This window comes from Mastigoproctus giganteus, chromosome 1 (genome assembly GCF_048544385.1).
Source record: "Mastigoproctus giganteus isolate SK-2022 chromosome 1, ASM4854438v1, whole genome shotgun sequence".
NCBI classification, from domain to species: domain Eukaryota; kingdom Metazoa; phylum Arthropoda; class Arachnida; order Uropygi; family Thelyphonidae; genus Mastigoproctus; species Mastigoproctus giganteus.
Window position 1 is genome coordinate 79,319,860 of NC_143575.1, and position 26,683 is coordinate 79,346,542.

The 26,683-nt window shown below is 38.2% G+C and overlaps 1 protein-coding gene across 1 annotated transcript in view; it reads left to right on the plus strand.

Annotated features, from left to right (window-relative positions):
* LOC150090916 (equilibrative nucleobase transporter 1-like) overlaps positions 1 to 26,683 on the plus strand; it is a 42,735-nt gene that overhangs the window by 2,630 nt on the left and 13,422 nt on the right. The window contains exons 2-3 of the mRNA XM_090380643.1: positions 9,162 to 9,266; positions 16,153 to 16,348. Of these exons, the coding sequence (XP_090236769.1) occupies positions 9,162 to 9,266; positions 16,153 to 16,348 (301 nt within the window). The remainder of the gene's footprint in view (positions 1 to 9,161; positions 9,267 to 16,152; positions 16,349 to 26,683) is intronic.

A 26,683-nucleotide genomic window follows, 5' to 3' on the forward strand; every position in this document is an offset into this window, starting at 1 on the left:
GAAACAGCACGGGCTGGAACCCCAGTCACTCAAGGCATGTGTACTTATGCACCTGCTCGCTTGACCACTCGGCTACGGCGGCCGTAGCTTTTTTTTTTTTTTTTTTTTTTTTTTGTCGCCTTGAATGGCGCAACTAATGAAGCTTCACATGTAATCTTCCTCTTCCTTCCTTATTCCTCTTCACTATTGTCGGACTGTTCTCGCGATCTTAATCGCGAGACCGACAATAGTGAATAAATTTGAGGATGTGAGTCATTGCCTAAACTTAGAGGTAAGCATGTGTTTTGAAGAGTACGCCGAAGTGGATGCGGATATTTGGTGTTTCAGAATATGTACCTTAACCTAAAATTTGTAGTGATGAAGAAGAGGAGCCCGCTGTGTTCGAGAATGAAGTTTCGTTGAAGGATATCATCAAGGATTAGAACTCGTACGTCGTTTTTTTTTTTTTTTTTTTTTTTAAGTGCAACCAAACTGCGAAAGTAAATTAACCGCTATAAACTTTATAATTCTCTTTTAAAACTTACGCTGCTACTAAAACACTTATTTCGCAGATTATTTTAATTTGAAACAAATTCCTCTTCTATGTTAGGCCTTGATATATACTAAAATATTCTGAATTACATTATACTATATTATATTAATAGAATTATATTATATATTCAAACATTTGTTTGTTCTTTTGCAGATTTTATGAACTATCTCAGTGGTCTCCAAACGTTTTTGGTCGCACACCCTTATTATATTTAAAAGGACTAGCGAGCAGCCCGGAATAAAAAAAAATTAAATATATAAGTTTAATATTTTTTTAGTTATAAATCATTTAAATGGAAAGCATTATATCTAAAATCACATTTATAAAATCATTATATAATTTTAAAATATCACAAATAAAAAAATACAAAACAAAATCTAATTGAAGTTCGAGTACAAAATGATACATTTTGTACTTGAACGTGCATTTGATGGCATGATCACACAAGGCCGCATATTGAAGTATTAAAAATACATTTATTTATAAGTTTTATTTTCACTTACGTTTCGAAAAAATAAAGTTTTCATAATTAAGAAATATTTATTTATTGCGGATTGTCTCGCGCACCCCACTTTGGAGACCACTGAACTATCGATATGCAGTAACGTCTTTTTTCTGATTCCTCTTAGGGGGAGGGGTCTTTATAAAGAGTTACCTATAGTATATATATATATATATATATATATATATATAAGGGAAGAGGAAAAAGAATAAAAGATCAGTAAGTAAAATTAATAAAAGAACTGAAGCAAAAGTGAGAAATGAAAAATTAAAGGAAGTGAGAGAAACAGAGTGGTAGATAACAAAATATGCATAATAAAAATACATGACAAAAAAAAAATTGAGCAAATAAGGATGTTGCTGCACAACTTACAAAACAGAACTCTCATCAGGTGCCAACGACCGGAACTGCAAGCAAAATAGCAACACTGTCTTCATTTCTGATGTACACCACAAGTCTATGGGTGAAAAGAATAAACATAAATGGAAAAAAAAAATAAAAATAAATAAAAAAAAAAAAATATATATATAGGGTGATTCAGGAGGAATAGTAAAGATAGTAAATATTTTGGGAGGTTACAGTATCGATTATTCTGAGTAAAAAAGTTCATATAAACATGTGTTCAATTCTCAATGAATACGGAAATACAGCTGTTTGAAACTATCACGCACAGCTCCCTGAATCAGATATGACCAAGAAGCAGTTATAACTAGACACTGTTTGGCGTTAGAAGTATTGTTAAGAATGCCGCACATCTTCACACATGCTCAATATGCCGATATGGTATTTGTCTACGGTTTTTGTTGTGGAAGTGCTACTGCTGCTTGTAGAGAATACCGTGGACGGTTTCCCGAGCGCAGAATACCAGATTCAAGAGCGTTTACTAGTGTTTACACCAAACTGCGTGAGACTGGTACAGTTCCCAGCGATCATATTTCTTCTGAACGTGCAAATGAACAATGTGGATGAAATAGAACACATCCTTCAGTCGATAGAAGGCATCCGTAGTCCTACTATTAGCACACGAAGAATTTCTACGCGTATCGGTGTCACAGACAACAACATGGCGAACATTAACTGAGTACGGCTTGTATCCATTTCACATACAGCGGGTGCAACACCTTCAACCAGGAGACGATTGGAATTTTGTCGGTGGGTAAATGCTAATTGCCGATTAATTCCATTAATACTGATCAGTGATGAAGCTACTTTCACCCGTGAGGATATCAACAACACCCGTAACTCTCATAGGTGGTCAGACGAAAATCCACATGCCACTGTAGAAACAAATTTTCACCAGCGCTTCTCTGTAAACATGTGGTGCGGTATCATCGACAATCAGTTGATTGGGTCTGTTGCGTTACAAAATCGTCTTACAGGGCCCATTTACCTAGAATTTCTGCAAAACGAACTTCCACTACTATTGGAGGATGTTCCCTTGGCTACAAGGATTGGTATGTACTTTCAGCATGACGGAGCTCCTACACATTATACCCGTCTGGTGATACAATATCTAAATCGAACTTTCCCTGAACGATGGATCGGCCGCGGTGGTCTCGTTCTTGGCCACAAAGGTCTCCAGACCTCACTCCGTTAGATTTTTGTTTGTGGAGATGGATGAAAAGCACAGTTTACAAAGGAAAGGTGAATACAAGAGACGAATTGCTCGCTCGCATTTTGGATACTGCTGCCCTCATAAAGGAACGCCAAGACGACCTCAGAAGAACAACACGTCATATTACCACAAGAGTTGTAAAGTGCATTGAGGTTGGCGGTGGGATTTTCGAACATTTATTGTGAACTCTAAAATATTTGTCAATTATTTGTGTTTTGTATCATTTAAAGAGTCAATAAATACAAACAATAAGTCTGTATTGTTTGTATTGTCTGTATAATCATAATTAATCATTGTGTTTCAATTCACAACAAGCCTAATCACCCTCATACTTTCTCAAGTTATGCAGGAGAATCTAATATAGATATAACGATGACAAACTCTCACTTCGATTTGCGGCTTACTGACTGGACTGTGTATACGGACTGGTGCACCAGTGACCATAGAGTCATCTATTATATGCTTTCCCCTGATTCTGCTGTTCCATCTTCACACACTTTCTCACAGCTAGAATTAATAAGATTTTCCATCAGAAATATTGACTGGAATGCTTTTGACTCTTCCATTCTTCTGGACCTTGACGAACAGAAACTTGCTTCTTTTGAAACCTCACCTATTTCTCATCATGTGAACTATATTCAAAATGCTATAATAAAAGTCATACAAGTCTTCTAGAAAAAAAAAGAGAGTTAATCAGAAGACGTGTTCACGGTGGACGCAGGAGTTATCCCAGTTAAGAAGGGAAGTTCATCGAGCCCGTAGGTACTACCCAAGGCATAGAGACTGGCCCCCAAGCCGACGTTAATCGTTTTTACCAGCAGTATTCTTCATTGAGGAAAAGCTACGTGAAGGCCATTGCCTCTCAAAAGTGTGAAACGAGGATGAATTTCGTTAACACCTCTGGAAATGCTAACCCTTGGGTCTTCTATACAAGATTGTAAGAGGAAAAACCTCTGGTTCTAACATATTTGGCTCAATTGTGGCGGATTCTGTGGAAACACTGAACTGGCACGATTCTGCATATGCAATCTTAGATGCTCTTTTTCCGTTGGATGATCCTACCTCAGCCTTAGTTGACAATTTTATGTGTCATCAACAACCACCGAACCTTTTACGTTGGATGAACTGTAGGCTGTCTCGCATAAAGTTAATGTTCAGAAGTGCCCAGGACTGGATCTTGTAGAAAACATTTTTATTATCAGAGTCTTGAAATTAAAACTTTATGTTCTTCTAAACTTATTCAACAGATGCCTTCAGGAAGAAACTTTCCTGGAAATTTGGAAGGTCGCTCTAGTTAAGTTGATCAGAAAGCCGGACTAATGGCCATTAGATTGAATACCCTACTGGTAGAACAGGATCTGCTTTCAAGGAGTCAATATGGGTTCTGTCCCGGACGTTCCTGCGAGGATGCTCTTGTGGACTTTGTCTCTTCAATTCAAAACTCGGTACATAAATATACCCTGGCCGTTTTCATCGACTTCAAGGGCGCCTTCGACTCCCTTTGGTGGGAGAGCGTCCTGGAGCGTCTGCGATCGGCTAGGTGCTACAACCACCTTTACCTTTTAATCCGTAATTACTTTGTCAATAGAACCATAATAGTCAAGTATCAAGATCAGTATCTAGAGGGTGCCCACAGGTCTCTATATTGGGTCCTTTTAGATGGAACATGGTGCTGCAGCAGTGGATCTCCAGATCTTTCGATAACGTCAAAATAATAGCGTATGCAGACGATCTCACCATCTTGGTAAATGGTAACTCTACGGTCGATCTTGAAACTACCGCAAATTTGGTTCTCCGGGATCTCTCCTATTGGACGGTGGCCAATAAGCTTAAAATCAGCTTGTCAAAAATAAAGATGATGATTCTTGGATCAAAGTTGGATATCTCTCGTCCTCCGTTGGTCAAGATCAGCAACATTCGTCTCCCCATAGTTAAAGAGTACAAGGTTCTAGGAGTGGTAATTGATTCCAGTCTCAATTTTATTCCTCACTTGACAAACTTATCATCTAAAATATGTAGATTTACTGGTGCAATTGTTAGGGTGTACCCTGTTGAATGGGAGCTCTCCAGAAAAACTTTAAGGATCTATTACAATGCAGTTTTCCTTCCTCTGATCACGTATGCTGCCGGTGCATGGTTTCACAGGGCACGGCTCAAACACTTCAAAGCAAAACTCGCCTCATTGCAGAGAACCATATTGCGGTGTTTAGTTAAGGCATGCAGGACAGTCTCGACGCAAGCTCTGCAAGTAATGGCCGTAACATTACCTTTAGACTTGCAAGTTACTTATAGAGGATTTTTATACAGACTGAAAAAGCAGATTGAGACCGAATTTCTTGGAATAACCATCAACCTTCAAGATGATGCTAAAAGAGAAAGAAGGAGACTGTGGAACGAGTTAGTTAACATCTGGCAGTATCGATGGGATACAGCTCCAGTTGGTGCGACAACGAGAAAATTTATACCACAAATTTAATTTCTCCTTGATAAACGTGTTCGATTGTGGTTCTGCATGGACATATTCACATCCTACCTGTTGACAGGACATGGATCGATGAACCAGAGTCTTTTCAGGTTCAATTTATCACAAACAGACCTCTGTTCGTGTGGATCACCAGAGAGTTGGGATCCCATCTTGTTTCATTGTTCCTGTATGATGATCTCAGACTTCCTCTTCAAGCACTTACTAATTTTCAACCAGGACAGGAGTCGTCCCTGCTTCAAAGCTCGGAGTCATATCAGATTCTTCAGGCTTTCGCTCAAGGGATATTTCTTCAAAGGCATTCAGTGTCGACAGATCTCAACAGGATGCAGCACAATGGTCCTTCTGATGCATAGCTGGTTAGATCTCCTTTAATAATATATAAACTCAAATCCTCAAGAAGTGAAAATTTTCCTCGGCCTGCAGACAAAATTAAGTGCTTTCTTTTTTCTTTTTTTTTTTTTTAGTAGCATCACTTTCTTTTATGCATTTTTTTATTATAATTTTTTTTGTTTACTAATTTATTTGGCTTTTTTTTCTTCTTTTTTTTAGCAGCACCACTACCTTCTTCCATTTTACTTTTTTTTTTTTCATTTATTTTATTTATTTATTTATTTTTATAAATGTTTTATTTTTTTAATTTCGGTTCCATATCCAGCACCATGGGTGATCGTTTTTTTTTTTTCCCCTCTGGAATGGGCCCCCAGAGGATCCTGGCCTACCTTCTGACAACATCAAGTGGGTCAGAGTCTCTCTTGAGACAGTACGTGCTTTACATGGACTGGCCCACTTTCCCGTAGTGTGGACGAGTACCTAGAATCATCTGTCCAGGTGACTGATGCTTCTGGGTAGCCAGGCGGCCAGAACAGAACAACAGAACACACAAACGTACGTCACAAACATATCTGGCCCATTTGTAGTGATACTGTTCTTCACAGAGATACGAGGTGGAGTTGAACAAACGTTCTAGGAGCCGCCCTTTACAAATACACATGTCCACACAAAATAAGTCTAAATTACATTATTTTAATTTAGTAAAAAAAAAAATTTAGTATTAGATCCTTTATGTTACTGTTCTAGTGAGGAAACAGAATCATATTTTATATGATTGTGTTATTTATGAAGAATTTAGGAACAAGTTAAGGACTGCCATTCCAGATTTACAGCCTGGCAAGAAGCAATCGTATTTATCTTCAAGATCTAACTTTAATGCTATGCACGAATTTGCTAAAACTATGTTTTCTAAGCGTAGTCAAATGTCTACGGTTTTAATGAATGCACAGAGACATTGTATAATATTATTTATTTATTTTATTTTATTTTTTTTGCAGTCACTCAGTAGGACATATATATTTTTTTCCCCTTCTGAGTGCGGGATGATTTTTTTTTTCTTTTTTCCCTCTGAGTGCGGGATGATTTTATTTATTTATTATTATTTATTTTTTATTATTTATTTTATTTATATTTTTATTATTCATTTATTTTATTTCTTTATTTTATATATATTTTTTATTATTTTATTTATTTTTATATTTATTTTTATTATTTATTTATTTTATTTTATTTATTTTTTATTAATTTTTGACCATTATACAGGGTGTCTCAAAAATACACGGCATAACTTCAGGAATGAGTTCCTCATATGTAGACAATAAAAATTTTATATCAACATAGTTCCGGAAATGCTTTGTTCCCGAGTTATTAACCGGAATGTCTTATCTCCCGCAGGTACTGACAGAATCTGGTGGTTTTCCATTCCGACCATGTACTCAAATCAGGAGCAAGCGGATATGCACTTTATGTACGCAGGGTAATCTGCTGGTGACAAGACCTGTACCCGTTGCAGATGGTAAGGATACAGTTGGTGTTCTCGCAACACTCTCCCAATAGTCGAACGTTGAACAGCCAGTTGCATTGCTATTCTGAGTGCGCTGATTCCAGGAGTGGCATGCACAACATCCAAAATCTCCTCCTCCTCTACTTCAGGAGTCGTAGATCTTGGTCGTCCTCTGTCGGCAGCACGAGGTGCAAAGGTCCCATGTTCACAAAGGCGGCGATGGATACCTTCAAACGTTTTCCTGTCTGCACATCTTCGTTCTGGGAACCTTTCGTGGTACAAACGACGAGCTTCCAGTGCATTGCCGTCCGCCAAACCGTACATAAAGTGCATACCCGCTTGCTCCTGATTTGAGTACATGGTCGGAATGGAAAACCACCAGATTCTGTCAGTACCTTATGATGAAGGAAATCACCTGCGGGAGATAAGACATTCTGGTTAATAATTCGGGAACCAAGCATTTCCGGAACTATGTTGATATAAAATATTTTTATTGTCTACATATGAGGCACTCATTCCTGAAGTTAATCCGTGTATTTTTGAGACACCCTGTATATGTATATATATATATATATACACACACACAAATATATATTTTTTTTTTTTTTTTTTTTTGCGTCTCCCAGGTGTGGGCAGCTTGGGAGTAGGGGGAGAGTCGGCACCCACCAGTATTGCACTAGACCTGGTGGGTGCAGTGTTTTGTGCTCAATGCACTGACAGTGAAGTAGACCCGACCCGGGCCTGGATCCTCGTACCCAGGACGGACACCAGGAAGTAGACTCCCTGGTGGCGAAATGGCCTGTTTTTTTTTTTTTTCATATTACACACACTTTTTCACTCACTTACACTGCAGGCCCATTAGTAGAGGTTCTACGAATGGGCCTGCAGTCCAGGTGCCACCTTAGACATATACATAAACAATAAGTCATTTATCGTTCTTTAATACCTCTCATAATGTCTTTGTGTGCGCCAGTTTCAAACTGCGGTATCTCCGTATCCATTGAGAATTGGACACATGTTTATATGAACTTTTTACTCAGTATAATCGATAATACAAACTCCCAAAATATTTATTATTCCTCTTGAATCACCCTGTATATTAAATTTTTCATTTTCAATTTGTCAACTGAAATAGTCAATTGAAAACTTTCAATTAAACTATTTCAATTAACTATTTCGACCTGGAGGAGTTTCAATTGGCATTTCAATTGAAACTCCTCCGATCTGGTGGTCGTCCCTGTATATCAACGAAGCAATCCTCCAACATATATTGGCATACTAAATGAAAAATAACTGGTTAAAAAAATAAATTTTTAGCCCACATGAATTTTAATGACATCGATAACCCGGGGAGGGATCATAACGTGCTACTATATGCGATCATAACGTGCTACTATATGCGACGATTGTATTCATGATTCACTGAATACTCCTCTGACTTGGTGGTCGTCCCTGTGTATAAACAAGAACATGCTTAACTGAACATCTCTCCACGACAATGGTTACGTACAAGAACTGCACCAGACCACACTTTCGCAATACGATGCAAATATGGTTCGATCTGGACTTTTCTCAATGAAGGAATGGTGTAGAATATACGTTATATTACCTGTACATTCATTAGCCTGAATCTTTAGGACTTTATTCATAGGATCGCTGGAATTTTTAGTAGTGAATACGGGAAAGCATGAAGCTTTTCACGACATCGGGAGAACTGACCAGATGCTGGCCTCTTGTCTGAGTGGCGCGGATGCATGAGTGCATAGAGTAGTTGAACACTTCTGATACCTAAGTTCAATAGTTTTCGTACCATAAATGTGCGAAAAAAAGCGTCATACTATTTCAATTGACAACTTATTGTATTAGTATGTTTTAAAAATTACAAGTTAAAACATTAAAATTCAAATACAACACAAGTAACAATAATCAGCAATAATGCAAGTAAATGCAAACTCCGTATTTTCACATATCTAAATATATATTGATCAGACATTTTTTGAAATAGAATTTTTCGCCCATCAAGCTGTACACAATAAATAAAAGTGTTTAAGTAATGAAAAACCTAATACGCTAAGACAGTGACTGAGCTTCAGTCACTCTCTTAAGATATTGATGGCATGAAAAATAGAGTTTATTTAAGAGAACTGATTTTACATTTCAGAATTATCATTATAACAAATATTTTTGTTGCAGTTAGCATTATGTCAGAAATCTATGGACTACTACAGTTATCGTCTCTTGCTGTAGCTCCATTTTGCGGTTTTTTGATGGATAACGCTATCCGTAGAGCCAAACAAGGTAACAATTTATTTTTAAATATTTAAATAGCGATTTTTATATATTTAAATATATTTAGTTAATTTGTTTTGTATATGTGAATATTCCATTAAGAAACAATGCGAAAATTATTTTCTGCAGTTAATTTAGTAATAGAGTTGGAAGCATATTTACGGCAATCCTAACCCAGACAACTAATACTCTTGATCTTTTCCTCAGGAACAACTCTTCCAAGTACACGGTCGAGGTGAGTAAACATCTAGGCACTTCACATCACAACTTAATGATAGATTCTTCTCAATGAGCCTTTCTCTCATGCACATTCTCAGCCACCTGTTATTTGGCATTACAAGAATGCAAAATGGGATGATCTGCGAGATTTTTATTCTTCTTCAAATTGGTTGGATTACTGTTTTAAAAATTCTGATGTCAATGTTTGCTTAGATTATGTCAGCGAAATTATTCTTGCAGGAACTAAATACTTTATTCCGCAATTCCAAATTAAAATTGTCCTTTATCTAAACTTTGGTTTCCAATAAATGTGTTAAGGCTGTGCAAGATAAGAACGTTGCTTATGGTAACTGGCTTGCATCTAAATCTCCAGCTTAATTTTCTGCCTACACGAAAGCTCGCATCAATTAAAGCAGTTATTAAACATTCCAAACTAGATGCTGAACAAGCTAAGAGTAGAAAACTTCCTTCTTGTCGAAACAGTAGTCGAGCATTGTGGTCTCTTGCCGCAGCTATTTGCCCATCTGAATCATCTGAAACCCGATGGTTCTATTGCCACCTCAGCGACAGATAAAGCCGACGAATCACTAGCATCCTACTTTCCTTGTATTGACAGCTTTGGTAAACTACCACCTGCCATTCCAAATACACTCCACTCAACGCCTTCTGTGGTCTTCCGTCAAAAAGAAATCAAAAAATTTTCGAACAAGCTTGATCCAAGAAAGCTTCAGGTCCGTATGGTATTTCTCCAATTGTTCTCAAAATCTGTCCTCCGGAGTTGAGCTTTCTGTTCCCTTTTATACTTTCTAATTCCGCTGGTATTTTTCCTTCTGCTTGGAATTTTATCACATCCAGCCAGTTCCTAAAAAGGTGGAAAAATCTTTCTCATTCAATTATCGTCCCATTGCACTTACCTCTTTCTAAAGTAATAGAAAAATCCATTAACTGCCAACTCCTAAACTCCATATTGAAACCTTCCATCGGATCAACGACTCATACCGATTCCGTGATACGAGTATATTGTCTTATGTCACCCATTTATGGACAAATTCAATGGAAAAATTTGGTGAAACTCAAGCAGTTGCTCTGGTCATTTCAAAAGCATTTGGTCGTGTTTGGCATAAACGTCTCCTTAGTAACCCTAATACAGTCCATGTTGCTTGTCACATGAGGATCCATAGAAGGCTTGTAACCAAGGACACTTTTCTTTCCAGGCCTTTGCATGTCCCAAAAGAATCAGCGCAAGAATCACTTTCATCTCTTCCTCCGGCTACTGTTAATCTATTATTCTATGTATTAATATCTGTACCTTGTATTTGATTTAGATGCAAATTGGATCTTTTTTATGCTCCAATCGGTGGACGGTATGTCGTATTGTGCCACCTTGCCAAGTGCTGTTTTCTGTGGTGAGCAGTTTCCGCGGTTACTGCCCTCTTACCTCCGCAGAAAACACTTCACACATATCTTACGAAGAACATTCACTCTCCCTTTTCTTCCGCATTGCTTGTGACGTCTAGTTGTCTTGTCCTTAATTTGTAACTCACCGTACACCGTCATAACAGTTACGAAACGGCTTATTTGGTGTGCTGTTGAATGCGTTTTCCATTTGCAAATGTTGCATACGTTATTATGCAGTGCTTACTGCTAATGCACCAAAAATCGAAATGGAACGTTTATGAATCAGTAAACTAGTTAATAAAATATCCTATTTTTTAATAAATAGAGTGTATGCAGAACCGGAATGGCGTTCCGGTTATTAATCCATTTCGAGCCCGTAGTGCATTACACGATAACTTGTGCAGCAGTCACATTCCATATAGTTATATTGAATACGACCATCTTCAATTGGGTGCAACTAAACTTGTAGTTGCAATGACTTACTTATTTAAAGACGTTAGCTGATTATGAACACATTAAACATCGGCCCGTTCGCTCGGCCTTAGGGAGAGGGGGTTGCCTTAGGCCCAGCGCTCCAATAAAAAAAATAAAAAAAAATGCGAGGACGAAATCCGAACAGCGAGATGCGCACAAAATAGTAAGAGAAAGTTGAAGGAAATTGGAGATAACTGATTTTATTGGTTGCTGGTACACCTTCCCTTAAATTTGATAGATAATTTGAGAGTAATATGGCCTTAATTGCTAATGCTTCTAAAAACTAAATAACAAACGATAGATCATTTGGTACAATAGATAGATAATTTGATAGATACTGTACCAAATTTATAAAATGGCCACTCTTCCATACTTCTTTACGATTAACCTTCAACGAGGACACCCTTGCCACTTTGAATCAATGAATCCAAACGAGTACGTTTTTTATGCACAGGCAGCCCTTCACCGTGCTACTGCTGCATCAATTAGAAGGAAGAAAATTCAGGCATTTTCTGTACTCTGGTGGAACTCTCACCTGTCTGACCTGAGAAAAAGAGTACATCGTGCCAGAAGGCTGTTTCAACGCCATCGCTCCTGGCCGGAGAGTATTGTTACCAAACTAAAGAGGATAAAGGGATTATCGTGCACGGAACAAGAATATAATAAAGAAATCAATAAACAAAAGGTTATTACGTGGCACGCTTATGTTGGAACAACTGGAAATTATGACCCGTGGGGTCTTCTATATAAAATCTCTAGAGACAAATTGGTTACAAATAGGGCCTATAACTCTGTAATATGTGATAACTCGGAAGCTTTAACTTGGACTGACACTGTTAATCTATTCTTGATGGCTTGTTTCTTGTCGATGACAGTTCCTCTGAAAACCACTTTCAATCATCTATTCGCAAAATTAATTCTGAATATTCTACCAGCCTGGAAACAGACTGTTTTACGTTATCTAAGTTAAAAGCACCACCGAAAACACTCAGCTTATCTAAGTTGCAAGCACCGGATTTGATCGAAAATGTTGTAATAAAGAAGTTTGGTGAATTGTTATATTATATTTGTTATATCTGTTATATTTGTTTAACAAATGTCTGCTAAATGGTGTCTTCACGCGTTTGTGGAAAACGGCCCTGATGAAGCTCATCAAAAAGCCGGACAAGCCTATCAAGGTCTTGGCACATCCAAAATCTTTCCGTCTTATTTCCCTTCTTCCAAACTTAGGCAAACTGTTTGGGCGAATGATTTATCATACATTTACAGATTTATTTCATGATCAGGAATCATTTTCAACTCACCAATTCGGATTTATCAAGGGTATTGAGAGGATGCTTTACAAAAACTAAAGAAACATAATAAGAACTTGGATTCGAATTACCATTTGGTTATCTTAATTGATTTTGAAGATACGTTCGGTTCTCAGTGGTGGGAAAGTGCATTCGAAGCTCTGCGTGCTGTAAAATGTTCGATGCAGCTTTATCAGGTCATCCGGAATAACTTCAGAGACAGGGTTATCCAAGTATCATCCAAAAATCAGACAATTAGGAGGTCTCTCTGGAATGGATGGCCTAAGGATCTGTACTGGCACCTCTGTTTTGGAACATTGTTTTAAATAGATCGCTTATCAGGCAATTTTAGTTTATTGTCCCAATTGCATACGCAAACCACTTGGTTCTTATTGTTTCTGGATATAGTAATAGTAATAGAAGCATGTGATGCAAGAAATCAATCGTACGAGCTTAGGTTCAAGAGTCAGCTTTAAACCAGGACGTCTGCAATCCTTCTGGACCAAATTGATTGGACTAAACGAAACAAGCTTACTTTACCTCAGGCGAAAACCAAAATGATATCATTTAACCATCAATCTAATCTGAACCGCCCTCCTAATATTAAAATTGATGGAAAACAAATAACCTACGTCCGTAACTTGAAATATCTTGGGGTAGATGACCGACTAGATTTCACCCTACACATCAACAATCTTCTCGAGAAGGTCAAAAATTTACTGTGGCTATAGTGAAAATTTCGAAATCTCGCTGGGGTCTTGGCAGGAAGACGCTCTTCGAAGACGCTCAACTAAAAAGTCGTGTTTCTTTCAATTGTCGCTTATGCTTCTGCTATGTGGTTTGAGCGTGACTATAAAGTTTCGACTTAAACTGCACCCTCTTCAGCACTCAATACTGCTTTGTATGCTACGTGCCTGCAGGACAGTTTCTATGGATGCCCTAAAAGTAATAGGTGGGACATTGCCGTTAGATCTTCATCTTATATTTAGATCGTTCTGTTATCATCTCAAGCACGCATTGACAATGGAATTTTCTGGTATTACTGCAAACTCTTTAAATGATAAAAAGCAGGAAAAACGTCGTATCTAGTGGGAACTTATCAACCTTTGGCAAGATCTTGGACCGACCACGTCAGTCAAGGGTAGAATAACATACATTTTTATCGATAATGTAATGTTTTCTTCTGATCGGCAAATTTCATATTGGTTCTCGGCAAATATCTACACGTCTTTTCTCATCACTGGGCACGGTTCCATCAAATCGAAACTTGTTCAGTTGGATTGAGAAAATAATGACACTTGCCTTTGTCAGCAGCGAAAAGACTGGGCGCACGTTGTCTTCCGCTGCCCTTATAATTGTGACTTTAGGAATTCCCTACTGGAAAAAGTTCCGCAGTTCTCGCCTGGCAATGTAAACATTTTAATTAAAACTGTCAATTTCAACCATTTAACAGTTTTCTGTTTACGTTTTCAACAGAAGAAGGCAGTTACTGAGAACTTCCACGACGAGTTCTAACGACGCATCATTATGAATATATGCTTTCCTTTCGCATCCTGCTGTCTTTCAGAATTATCCTTAGTAGTACTGAAATTCACGAAGCCTTCAGTGATTTCTTTCTTTCTTTATTTATTTATTTATTATTTTTTTCCCTCTGGTTTGAGAAACTACAGAAATCTGCTGGCACCCACCGATTTAGTATTGCCTTCGGTGGGTGTGGGGTCTGCCCCTTTTTTGGGAAATTAAGTTAATACAGGCTCACCACCTCCTCGTGCTGAGGATAGCACATACAAACCAAAAAACCAAACTATTATATTTAGGCCACCCGAATAATTAAATTCATCTGCTGTGCTGTGTCTTATGTCTGTTTATTGCGTGTGTTCTAGAGTCGATTTGTCTGTTTTGCTGGACGAAAAACCCCAATTTCTGGGGGGAAACCTTGCTATCTGCGCCTGAGACCGACCAGACACATACAAACCACACCACATGTGATTTACATTTGGTCAAACTACAGCATTCTGTAAACAATACGATGATAACTGGTAGAGTTAAACTCTGTTTCAGGTGCCGCCGCTACACTGAACAGTTACATGCATGCATACACACACACACACATATATATATATATATGTGTGTGTGTGTGTGTGTGTGTGTGTGTGTTAATAAAAAGAATGAAAATGAATGGTACACCTTCCTACACATTCATCGATGTAATATGCTTCATAAAGGATATACATTTTCAACATCAACATTTCTCTAAGAATTTCATTTATTTTAATTTTCACTGTAACATCAGGAAAAGTTCTTCGAAACTTAAACTTATAAAAACTTACATGCAGTCAATGATGCTTCAAGAATGGAGATTGGCTATTTTCTCAATCTAAATGACGTCGTCAGCGAACTGAACTACTGTATATTAAAATTGCAGATAATTTTGTACTAAGCAAAGCTAGAGAAATATTTTCAAGTGAATCCCGCATATCTTCGGATAAGGTAAGTTTTTTTTTTTTCCTCCTTTTAATTTTACTCCCTTTAGAATATCAACAAATGCAGATTTTGACTCTTTCCAGTTTTAAGAAGTTTGATACTTAATAAGAAGTTTGATCTACTTAATAAATATTTTTTGTAACATTTCTGTAATTTACTAATTTCTGTAATTAGAAGTTTGATACTTTAAGAAGTTTGATCTACTTAATAAATATTTTTTGTAACATTTCTGTAATTTACTAATTTCTGTAATTACTAATTCATTATGACTCATGACTACTTCTAAAAATTCAATGTTTTTGCTCATTTTAAACCGAATTTTTGTCAAAAAAAAAAAAGTGAACGGAATAGTCCTCCATTACAAGTGATAATTAGTGCGGAGACGCCGCGGTAAATTGGGTTTAGCAAAACTGTGGTACTTATCAGATGAAGGAAAAGGTTCTCGTTGTTAGCGTGCCAATTTTCATTTCACAAGCTTCAAAGCCGAGCCTGTTAGTATGCTAGAAATTTTGAGATGCAAATCGAATTTTAAACAGAATTTTTGTCAAAAAAAAAAAGTGAACGGAACAGTCCTCCATTACAAGTGATAATTAGTGCGGAGACGCCGCGGTAAATTGGGTTTAGCAAAACTGTGGTACTTATCAGATGAAGGAAAGGTTCTCGTTGTTAGCGTGCCAATTTTCATTTCACAAGCTTCAAAGCCGAGCCTGTTAGTATGCTAGAAATTTTTAGATACATGTACACAACTTACAATTAATTTTGCAAAATTTGGATAAAATATTTTCGGTTGAATAAATAGTGATTTATGATCAATTAAGTTTTGCTGATTTCTTCACATATTCGATTTATGTTAATTAAATTTGAATGCAGGACTTATTGACCACTGGAAAAAGGTATTAAACTCGGATAACGATCTATCAGTATCACAGTGAAATTTGTTAAATAATTTTTATCTTAAATTGTAGTTGTCTGGAACCTTCATTTATGCTGCTTTAATATGCCATTATTAATATATTTGTATTCTTTAGTGAATGATCCTTACACCAGAAAGCTTCGCCTTCAGCGGGCAGGATTCGGAGCTTTAATTCTAACGTACACTGTTGTATTCATGATGTTCATATGCCAACTCTTTCACCATGTCATTGCAGTTTATACGTCTCTTATCTTTTATATTCTTTCCCGTTCCATGCTGAATTCAGTGAATCCCGCATATCTTCGGATAAGGTAAGTTTTTTTTTCTCCGTTTAATTTTACTCCCTTTAATTTAGAGAAAATCTCTTTGTATAACACAGTAAAGCACAAAATTTATGCGCATAAGAATGTATTCTCATTTTTAAAGTCAACAGCGTATGCACATAACAATCTTGAATATCAAAAACTATATATACGAGTATCAAAAGCTATATATACGTTTTACGAGTTTTCAAAATACAAAAGAATTATAATTAATTAACAGTCTTCTCTCTTTCATATCGATATTAAACATTTTTCACCACGAGTTAGTTTATTTTTGCGTGAGGAAATGCAGACAACCCACGTAATAAAATTGTAGTTTGTTTATTTCGTGAAGCGGATGGAACAGATCTCGCTATTAAGCCACAAAATTCAAAAACTGACTTGTGGGCTTACCTTTATAGATTCTATACCGAATTTTATCTTCAAGCTAAAAAGTACCTTAATACATAGGCAACGGAGCATACGATGTATTGGGAGGTGAATTGCAATTTTTTACGATACGGAGAATGTTTTGCTGGCAAGAACTAGGATCCCTGGAGCGTATGGACTAGGGCTTACAATACCGGGATCCCGGTCATTTTTTTCCGTTATTGAAATACCAGTATTGATACAAAAAATACCGGTGTTTCGGTACTAATTTAAAAACTTAATTGTTTATAATTTAATCACATAAACGTTATAAAATCACCTTTATGTGATTATGACGTCGTTATTTCTACTAGCAAATGTTCGATAAATCATCGATAGGACACTATGAAACATTGCAACCTGTCCACAATTCTCGGACATCTTCATGTCAGAACGGGTACCGTAACCCCCAAGTCCCGTTCCTTCACTACTGGCTTTAGTTGAACTCCACGAAGTGTATAAGTTATTTTGGGGTTGCTGTTCCACAGGTGCAAGACCTTGCATTTTGTTGAATTAAAGCATAGCTGCTACTTTTCTGACCATCCCGGAAGTCTATCTAGGTCGCTCTGAAGAAGCCCTGCTTGGTGGTAATTATTAACTACTCTACTGATCCTTTAAATCATCTGCAAGTTTAGACCTCACGCCCTCTATAGATGTCATTTAAGATAATCAAAAACAACAGTGGTCCCAATACTGATCCTTGGGGAACCCCACTACTTACAATACATCAACCCAATCTGAGGAATAACCATTTATCACAACCCTCTGCCTGGTGCCCTCAAGCCATCGTGCTATCCCTCTAAGGATTTTCCCTATGATTCCAGCCTGCTCCAACTTATAAAGTAACCACTCGTGTGGGGCTGAGTCAAATGCTCTGCTGAAATCCAAATAAACAATGTCGAAATTATTTCCTAAATCCAGCTCAAGAGTGACCTGTCAAAATGGCTAACCAGATTTGTTAAACATGATTTTCCCTTTACAAAACCATGCTATGTATCCTACAGAATTCCATTTCCATCAAAATGATCCTGAATTCCACCCTTGATCATTGTCTCCATGATTTTCCCTACTACTGAAGTTAGACTGGCCGGTCGGTAATTTCCCGTTACACTCCTAGAAACGCCTTTATGTTCCAATTTACACCAATCCAACGGAATCTCTTCTATCCAGTTGATGCTCTCATAACTAGCCTTAATGGTTCAATGCACTCACTTGCCACCTCCTTTAAGATTATAGGGTATATGCCATCAACAACAGGAGCCTTACTCGCTGTAGGCGCGGAAGTTCTCATTAAATAATCATTTGAGATTTCAACATCATTAATTACATTTTTTTCAATTTCACTTCCATAATATCTCATTGACACAAAGGTTTTGTTTATGTAAATATCGATGCAGAGTAACTGCTGAGTTCATCTGCAACTTCAGCTATGTTATCTAATACTATCCCACGTCCATTACATAAGGGTCCAATCTGATTTGTCCTTCTGTTCTTTGCATTTATATATGTGAAGAATTCCTTAACTGCACTCTTTGCTCTCTTTACTCCTTATCCCCACTCTTTCCTCTCTGCCAGACTCAGTAAAGATACTATAGTGAAAATTATACTTCGCTTAATAAAAAGTCTTTCTCCTTAAGATAATGATGAACATAATTCAACCATGGAAGATCAACATGGAACAGAACATCAGTGTTTGGCAAATTCTTTCCAAAATAAGAAATTGCCCGACTCCAATGAGATTTTAAAAGATGAACTTGAGTCGGAAATTAAATTAAATACTTTTAACTATTTTTTCTAGAAAAATTCAAAGCCTAGAAAATATGGACTAAGATCATCTACGATTATCTCAGTACAATAGTACCAGAATAGAATCTAAAGGGCATTTTCTGCCGCTAATCAAATACTGTATGTATCAAAATTAGATCCATTTTTAACGATCATACTATTGATTGCTTATGTTTCTTAAGAGCTCACTTTATTCGGACAGGTAGTGTGGATGCTTAAACATAACTAAACTTTGCAGTAACAATATGTCTTTTAATGGTTTTTTTCAGAATATTTATTATTGCAATAAAAGTTTATTTAAAACACGAATTCAAGTAATTACAGTACTTAGTTTTTTTCCTTACTTTATTGCATCTAACTGTCATCAAAATTTATTGAGAAAAACGTTTGTTTTTGGAATACCGGTTTCATAAATTAAAAATACCGAAATGCCGGTATTAAGATTTTGACCGGTATTGTAAGCCCTAGTATGGACCAATGTTTCACTGGTGAGGTCTACCGGCAGCTCTTAGAAGACAATATGCAGCCTGCCATGTTGCATTTCTTCCTGGACAGAAATCGGATCTTTCAGGACGATAATGCCCCGAGTCATCGGGCAGCTACTGTTAGTTAGTTAGTTATTTGGTTTTTAGGAGCATTAACAACTAAGGCCATATTTCTCAGGGATACGCGGTGGTCATTCCCTGACCTTTCCGCATCCTCCGTATTTGGTGGTGACGGGCTCGAACCCCGGTCTAATCAAGAAGCGTGTGTTACGCACTGCTACTCCTTCCCACCTAGCTACGGAGGCGCCGGGGCAGGTACTGTGTGCACGAGTGGTTAGAGGAACACAGTGAAGGTATCACCCAGCTTTATTGGCCTCCAAATTCATCTGACCTCAATCCAATTGAACTTGTAGGATGTTTTGGAACGGGAAGTGAGGCGTATGTACCCGCAACCATCATCTATTCCGATAGTGTGGAAAGCCTTGCAGGCAGCATGGCTGCAGATCTCTACGGACGTCTTCAGACATCTAGTAGAGTCAATGCCTAGGCAATAGTCCTGTTATCCGTGCGAATGGTAGCCCAACACGTTATTAAGTAGGTGGTCATAATTCATTGATTACTGAGTGTATATTCAAATCACTATATTTCTTTTTGTAAGGGTTTAATTATTATCACACACTGAAATTTTAATCAATATCCATCATTAAATGGAAAAAGCAAAATGAAACATTTGAAATATAATATGAATAATCTTTTAAGAAATAAATTTATCTCAAAGAAATTATTTGAATATTAAACACACGCATAAATTTTGCGTGCGTTTAATACATATAATAACACACATAAATTTTGCGTGCGTTTAATACATATAATAACACACATAAATTTTGCTCATCTGAACATAACTTTTAAAATAATTTAAAAAAAATAATTGAACAATTATAAATACACTCCTCTCCTCACTGAAGGAAGCCTAGGGTATGCATCTCTCAATGTTCATCCCCTTTCAGCTACGGAGTGAACTCTTGTTCTCCCTGCTCATTTCCTTTTTGTTGGAGTCACCTACGTCACCTCTCACCCTTTAATTCGGTCTTAGGGTCGTCATAAAAATGCAGTAGAAAGAAACTGTTCCCTGAACTCAGGGAAAACAACAAAAGTACTGAGTAAAATTAAAAATATATAATATACATACCTTTCCATTAAAGGAAAAAAAACTATGAAAGCGTTTAACTTACTAAGAGCTGGAAAAGAAGCCCCGCCCGTGGTCATGTAAGACAAATACTGAGTGACATCATTTGTGCTTCTGTCACCATCAAAAAACTTTGACGTCACTTGTGCTTCTGTAAACCTGAAAGTTTTCAGAACAGAATACAGTCCAGTTTGAATAATCAATCGGGACTCTTACAACCGTAGGAGTGTTATTTACAAAAGTTGTGAAATATAATCAAGTTTTATCTTAAAAAAATTGATTAGAAAAAGATACGAAAAATAATAGTTTGAATAACAAAAAATCACCAAGTTCACCAATAACTTACAGATAATTTAAATAAAATTACCATATAAAGGAATATGACCTCATCTCATCCCCACGTCCTGTGATTTATATATAGTGAGCTTGTAGAAAACCAAAGGAACGAATGTGCTCCAGTGAGTGTTTGCCTGCCAAACTATCACTCACTGGAGCACTGTATAAGAGCATTTTATCTTGTTTCAGATGTTCATATGAAACATCTGATGATCATTGTTGTATATAGTATAAAGTTTATACTATGGTTTACATTCCTACGGGTCCCACGCTCTTTGTTTCGATTTCTACCTCCATAATTCAAAAGTCCACATAACCAATCCAGTCTATGCGAGAATATTTTTATGAAATATGAATACTGTAATCCTTTTTCCTCTCATGCTTCAACAATTTTTTTTCACTATTTGATTACTGCTATTGTTTTTTTTTTTTTTTTTTTTTTCGTTAAAACATTGAGGAGGCAGTTTCCGTGCATTTTTATACAGTATATAATAACCGTATACTGCATTTTTGGTTAAAAAATTATATACTGTAATCTGTACTCCAACAGGACCGCATGAGTCAAAGGAGTTACAACTAATCACTTTGACAACAGAATCATTGGCCTTATTTAGCTGTCACGTGAGCTGGAACCACAAACAGCTCAAACGCATATAATATACTACTGTATTTCGGCACTGACCACTACATGGGGAGGAACTGTCCTCTCTACCAGAATTTTTAGTGAATGGGCAAAAAGATCAAATTCCTCCCAGTTCTGGAGCCACTGAGAAGAATTTGCCAGCCAATCGAGTTAAATTTGAATTAAATCAATCATGTTGGGCACAACAGATTTAACTCGATGGCTGATGAGCTGACTGACCGCTTACTTTACAAGTTCAATAACTGATATCCTTTCTTTACCAGCACCTTTCTTTACGGCATATATAAAACTTTTTATCGGTCACGTGACACAGTCAGGCTACAATCTTAAAACAAATCATATGATCGATGAAAGTTTTATAAATTCCAACCTGCCAGCAATACGTTCAACTTTGTGCTCATGAGTAGTATAATTTACTAATAATTATTAAATTAAAAGAGGAAACCTCATACCTTTTTAGTAGGACTGTAAATCTCTCGACACTCGATCGCGGATGAATGTATTATTATATGAACATTAAATAAATCAAATTAAAAAAATTAAATTTAAATCATCATTTTTAATTTGATTTTTTAAAATTTGATTTATTTAATGTTCATATAATAATACATCATCCGCGATTGAGTGTCGAGAGATTTACAGTCCTACTACAGAGGGTCGATTCAGCCTTTTGATAACGATTTTGATATTAATCCTGCTTGTGGCGTACGGCAGCAATGTAAATTTTTTTTTCGCGCAGGTGCAGTCACAAACCTTATGAACAGGTGCATCAGTTGTAGAAGTTGTTTTAATGTAGACATACCTCGGAAATTGGACCCATGGTTGGAAGGTTACATAACCGCGCTTTCCAAAGAAGGGTACAGTTATGCGAAAATTATTGATAGGTGCAAGTAGAAAAATTTTAGTGTATCAAAGTTTGGTATCCATAAGGTTTTGAATGGCAAAGGAAAATTCCGCGAAGCTGCTGCAAGTGGGCAGAAAACACCGAAGAAACTGCATCCTGCTCCAAGTCGAACGAGGGAGGTAGTATGAAAAGTCCAGTCGCTCGTTGTCAGTGAAAATCCAAAAACCCAAAGAGCTATAGCGTCACGTGTGGGAACCTCCCAGTCAACCGTTTGTCGCATAACCAACGAAAATTTGCAACTGGAGAAGAAGCACAAGGCCCATTGCAGAGCGGTGTGTCAATGCTCGAAAACTCTACGAAAAATATCTGGCAACTGAAAGGTGGAAATTCGTAGCAACATTGGATGAAGCATGCGTATACCTCTCCTACTGCAACAAAATTCAGGCAATTTATTACCATCCAAAGGGTGACAAGGCCTTTCCAACATGGGCGCGTCAGTGCAAGGAAAGTTTTGGCTAAGGTTTTATGGTTGTAGCCGGTTTTTGTTATAAGGTCAAATTTGAGTTGCGTACAGTCACTAAAAACGTGAAAGTAAACTCAGTGTATTACCAGACTGAAGTTCTACAGCCGTTGTTTGAACGTGAATTACCCACATTGTACGGTTCTGATGCTGAAAAGGTCTATGTGCACCAGAATAAGGTGTCCAGCCACATGACAAGTTCTACCCGCGATTTTTTGCGGAGAATGGAAGCAGCGACAGGTATTCGTTCGATCCCGTTTGAAGATATACCTATTAAATCACCTGACAACGCACTCTTGGATTTTTGCGCATTCGGACTTTTGAAAAGAGCTCTGGGAAACCGCCGCCCCAGAACTGTTGAAGGCTTGTGCAAGTCTGCCAGCAGGAATGGGACAAGATCGACTTGGCAGTTTTGCAGCGCGCTTTACTTCAACGGAAATTGCGATGCCTTGTGATAGTCCACGAGCAGGGAAAACAAATAAAACACAACCGGTGGCGGCGGCATAGAATTTCGTAGTTTTAAAGAACTGTAAAAATCATTATCAAAAGGCTAAATCAACCCTCCGTAAAAAGGTACGAGGTTTCCTCTTTTAATTTAAGATTGTAATAATAGGATATATTGGGCTGCAATGCTCTTTTGATTCTAATCAGTAAACTAATAATTATATACTCTAATAAAATAAACGGTAGTAATCATGGTTCAATTTAATTTTCATCATTTCATTAGTGCCGATTTTTTGCCTTCAAAATAGCCTGAATACGTCTAGGCATGGATTGAACAAGATGCTGAAAACGTTGTGCAGGAATGGAGTCCATGCAGACATTTAGTGTGTCACGCAGTTCCTTGAGATTCGACGGAGGTGTAGGCCTGCAGCGAACAGCCCTTTCCAGCTCATCCCAAAGATGCTCAATAGGATTGAGATCCGTGGACTGAGCGGGCCACTGCACCAAAGAAAAGTCATTGTCATGTTCCTGGAACCATTCCGTAGTGATTCGTGCTTTGTGCACTGGCGCATTATCCTGCTGGAAGTAACCATCTGATTGAGGATAAATTGCCAACATGAACGGATGCACTTGGTCAGCAACGATGTTTAGATACGATGTGGCATTCAGATGTGAATCTATGAGTATCAATGGACCCAACATGTGCCAAGAAAACATTCCCCACACTATAACACAGCCCCTACCACCTTGCACAGTAGTCGTCAGACGTGACACGTCCATGGATTCATGTTGTTTTCGTCAAATTCTGAGCATGATGCACCAGGAACTTCGACTCATCAGACCAAGCAACTGTTTTCCAATCCTCGATAGTCCAGTGCTGGTGTTGCTGTGCCCACAGGAGGCGTGCTCTCTTGTTCTTCATTAATAACAAAGATACGCGATGTGGCCGTTGGCTGTAGTAGCCCATTCGCGACAAAGTGCGACTAGTGGTCCGTTGCGATATTTTGTTCTGTGCACCAAGGTTGTATTCTGACGTGATGTGCGACATTGTGGCCCGTCTGTTTGCTTGCACAATTCTAGCCATCCTCCTCTGACTTCTCTCTCATCAACAAGCGATTTTCTTCCACAGGAGTGCCGTTGAGAGGATGTTTTCTGTTCGTTGCACCATTCTCGATACACCCTTGAAACCGTGGTGCGTGAAAAGTTCAGGAGAACTGCCGTTTCAGAAATGCTTTGTCCAGCACGTCTTGCACCTACTACCATGCCACGTTCGAAGTTCGCTAGATCACTCCTTTTCCTCTATTCTTGCTACGATTTGTACACTTAACTGATAAAAGTAGAAAGGTTGTTCTGCTGCATTTATATCCACAACTGTGATTATGTGATTTGCAACGTTGTGGGACAAACCATTTGTGTGCACAATAGGTCTGTACCTAATAAAGTGGCAGCACAGTGTATGTAGTGTAGTTAAAGGGCTACCACCTATTTGGGACACATTTTATCGAGGGAAGTCTAACAACTGCGTATTAAAGGACTTTTATGGAACATGACCCGCCACTGTCGTTAGAAGATGTGCATCTCGCCACACGGGTCGAATGAGAATACATAACTAATCATATCGAAGTGATACATAACGAATCACCTCGACATCTCAGTAAAGAAGTCATGGAGTCCCATAAAGAAAATTATCAGCGAAGATGGATGATAGAGATGGACCATTGGCATGACTAGGACCGTTGACAAATTATATGCAGTAGGAAGTGTTATGGTAAAAATCCAGAAACAGTTGGCAGAGGACATAAACAAAGCCAGTGACAGAATCCGAAACCAACAGGCATAATGCAGAAGAGATGTTAAATGGCGCAACGCCTGGCACTGGCACCAAGCATGCAGTCACAAGGTGGTCATTTCGAAAACTGAATTTCGTTGTATGTAAATTTGTAGGATGATAATAAAACTGGAGGTTAATTGAAACTTTGATGTAATTACTAGTAAATTTAGGATGAAAATAATAAAGGAGAATTGAAAATTTTATTCTGGAATGAAAAATTTCTAGTACCCTGGCACACATTTTTAAAGATACTAAAAATAAGGTTCTTCTTCTTCTTCTTCTTCTTTGGTCCTTAGCTGGCAGCTGGGGGAGGCGGTTGGCCACGCAACCAGTATGCTGCTGTAGTTGCCGCAGGGTTTCGGACTTGCTCTGTGATGTTCTTCCATACCTTACGATCCATGGCGTCAGTCCTGGCCTGGTTAAGGTCGAGACGTCGGCTCTTCAAGTCATTTTCCACTTGCTTGGCCCACGTTTTCCTAGGCGCGGTCCGTTGGATGCTCCATTGGGTGGGTCGTTGTCTCCAAAGGAGTCTGGATGGTATTCTGTTCGTGCCCATTCTACATACGTGGCCAAACCATCTAAGCCTTCGCTTCTGGATTTGGTCGGCAATGGTTGGTTGCTGTTGGCATCTGGCGCGGATGGTATCATTAGTGATGCGGTCGCGAAGAGAGATGCCCAAGATCTGCCGCAGGCATCGCATTTGGAATACCTCAAGTTTGTTCAAATCTAACTTGAGACAAATCCATGTTTCCGATCCGTAAAGAAGAATGGGCAGGATCAAAGTCCGGAAGAGTCGGATTTTAGTCTTTTTGGAAATGTTGGTCCTCTTCCACAGACACCATTTGAGCGAGGCGAACGCAGTGGCCGCCTGTCCAATTCTGCTGTGGATTTCCATGGTGGATGCAACTTTCTTCTCCTGGACCAGCGACCCAAGGTATTTAAAGTCCTGCACTTGCTCGATCTGGACGCCTTCGAGATAGATGGTGGCTTGCGACCCATCTGTTGTCAGGGCCTTTGTCTTACCAGCATTGATCTTCAAACCGTATGGCCGGGCAATGCGGGCAATGTCGTAGAGGATGTCCGTGGCTTCAGCGTCGTTACTGGCAAGGATAGCACTATCATCAGCAAACATCAGGTCAGTCACATAGTGATCCTTGTCATATTGTATGCCCTGTCTGTTTCTGAATGCTTGCCTCATAATGGCGTCGACCACGATGTTGAAAAGCAACGGGGAGGCTACATCCCCTTGGCGGACTCCAGTTTGGATGGTAAATTCCTCAGATAAATCGTTCTCGATGCGCACCTGGCTGGTTAAACCGTTGTATGCAGAAGAGATGTTAAATGGCGCAACGCCTGGCACTGGCTTCGCTGTGGTCCGCCCCCATCTCAATGTCTTGAAGTCCTGGAGAAACTGAGCCGCTGGTTCTTTTAACTCCTGCCTAGATTCACTGCTACATTGCATTATCACCTAACTCTATAATTGCATAGAATCGACGTATGGTTTAAAGGACTTTTTTTTTTTTGTCCCATCTCACCTCTAGAACACGCTCCTGACGTGTGGCCAGTACGTCAAGAAATGATCTGCATTTTCTATACATAAAAAATATTGGAATAAGACACAAAAGATGTGCGCAAACTTGTAGAAAACCAAAGGAATGAATGTGCTCCGGTGAGCGATAGTTTGCTTGCCACTATATAAGAGCATTTTATCTTGTTTCAAATCTTCTGATGCCATTGTTTGCTCAGATCGTGTCAATAAAATTATTCTTGTAGGGAAGGAATACTTTATTCCACATTAAAATCTCGTTCTTTATCTAAATCTTGGTTTTCCAATAAAT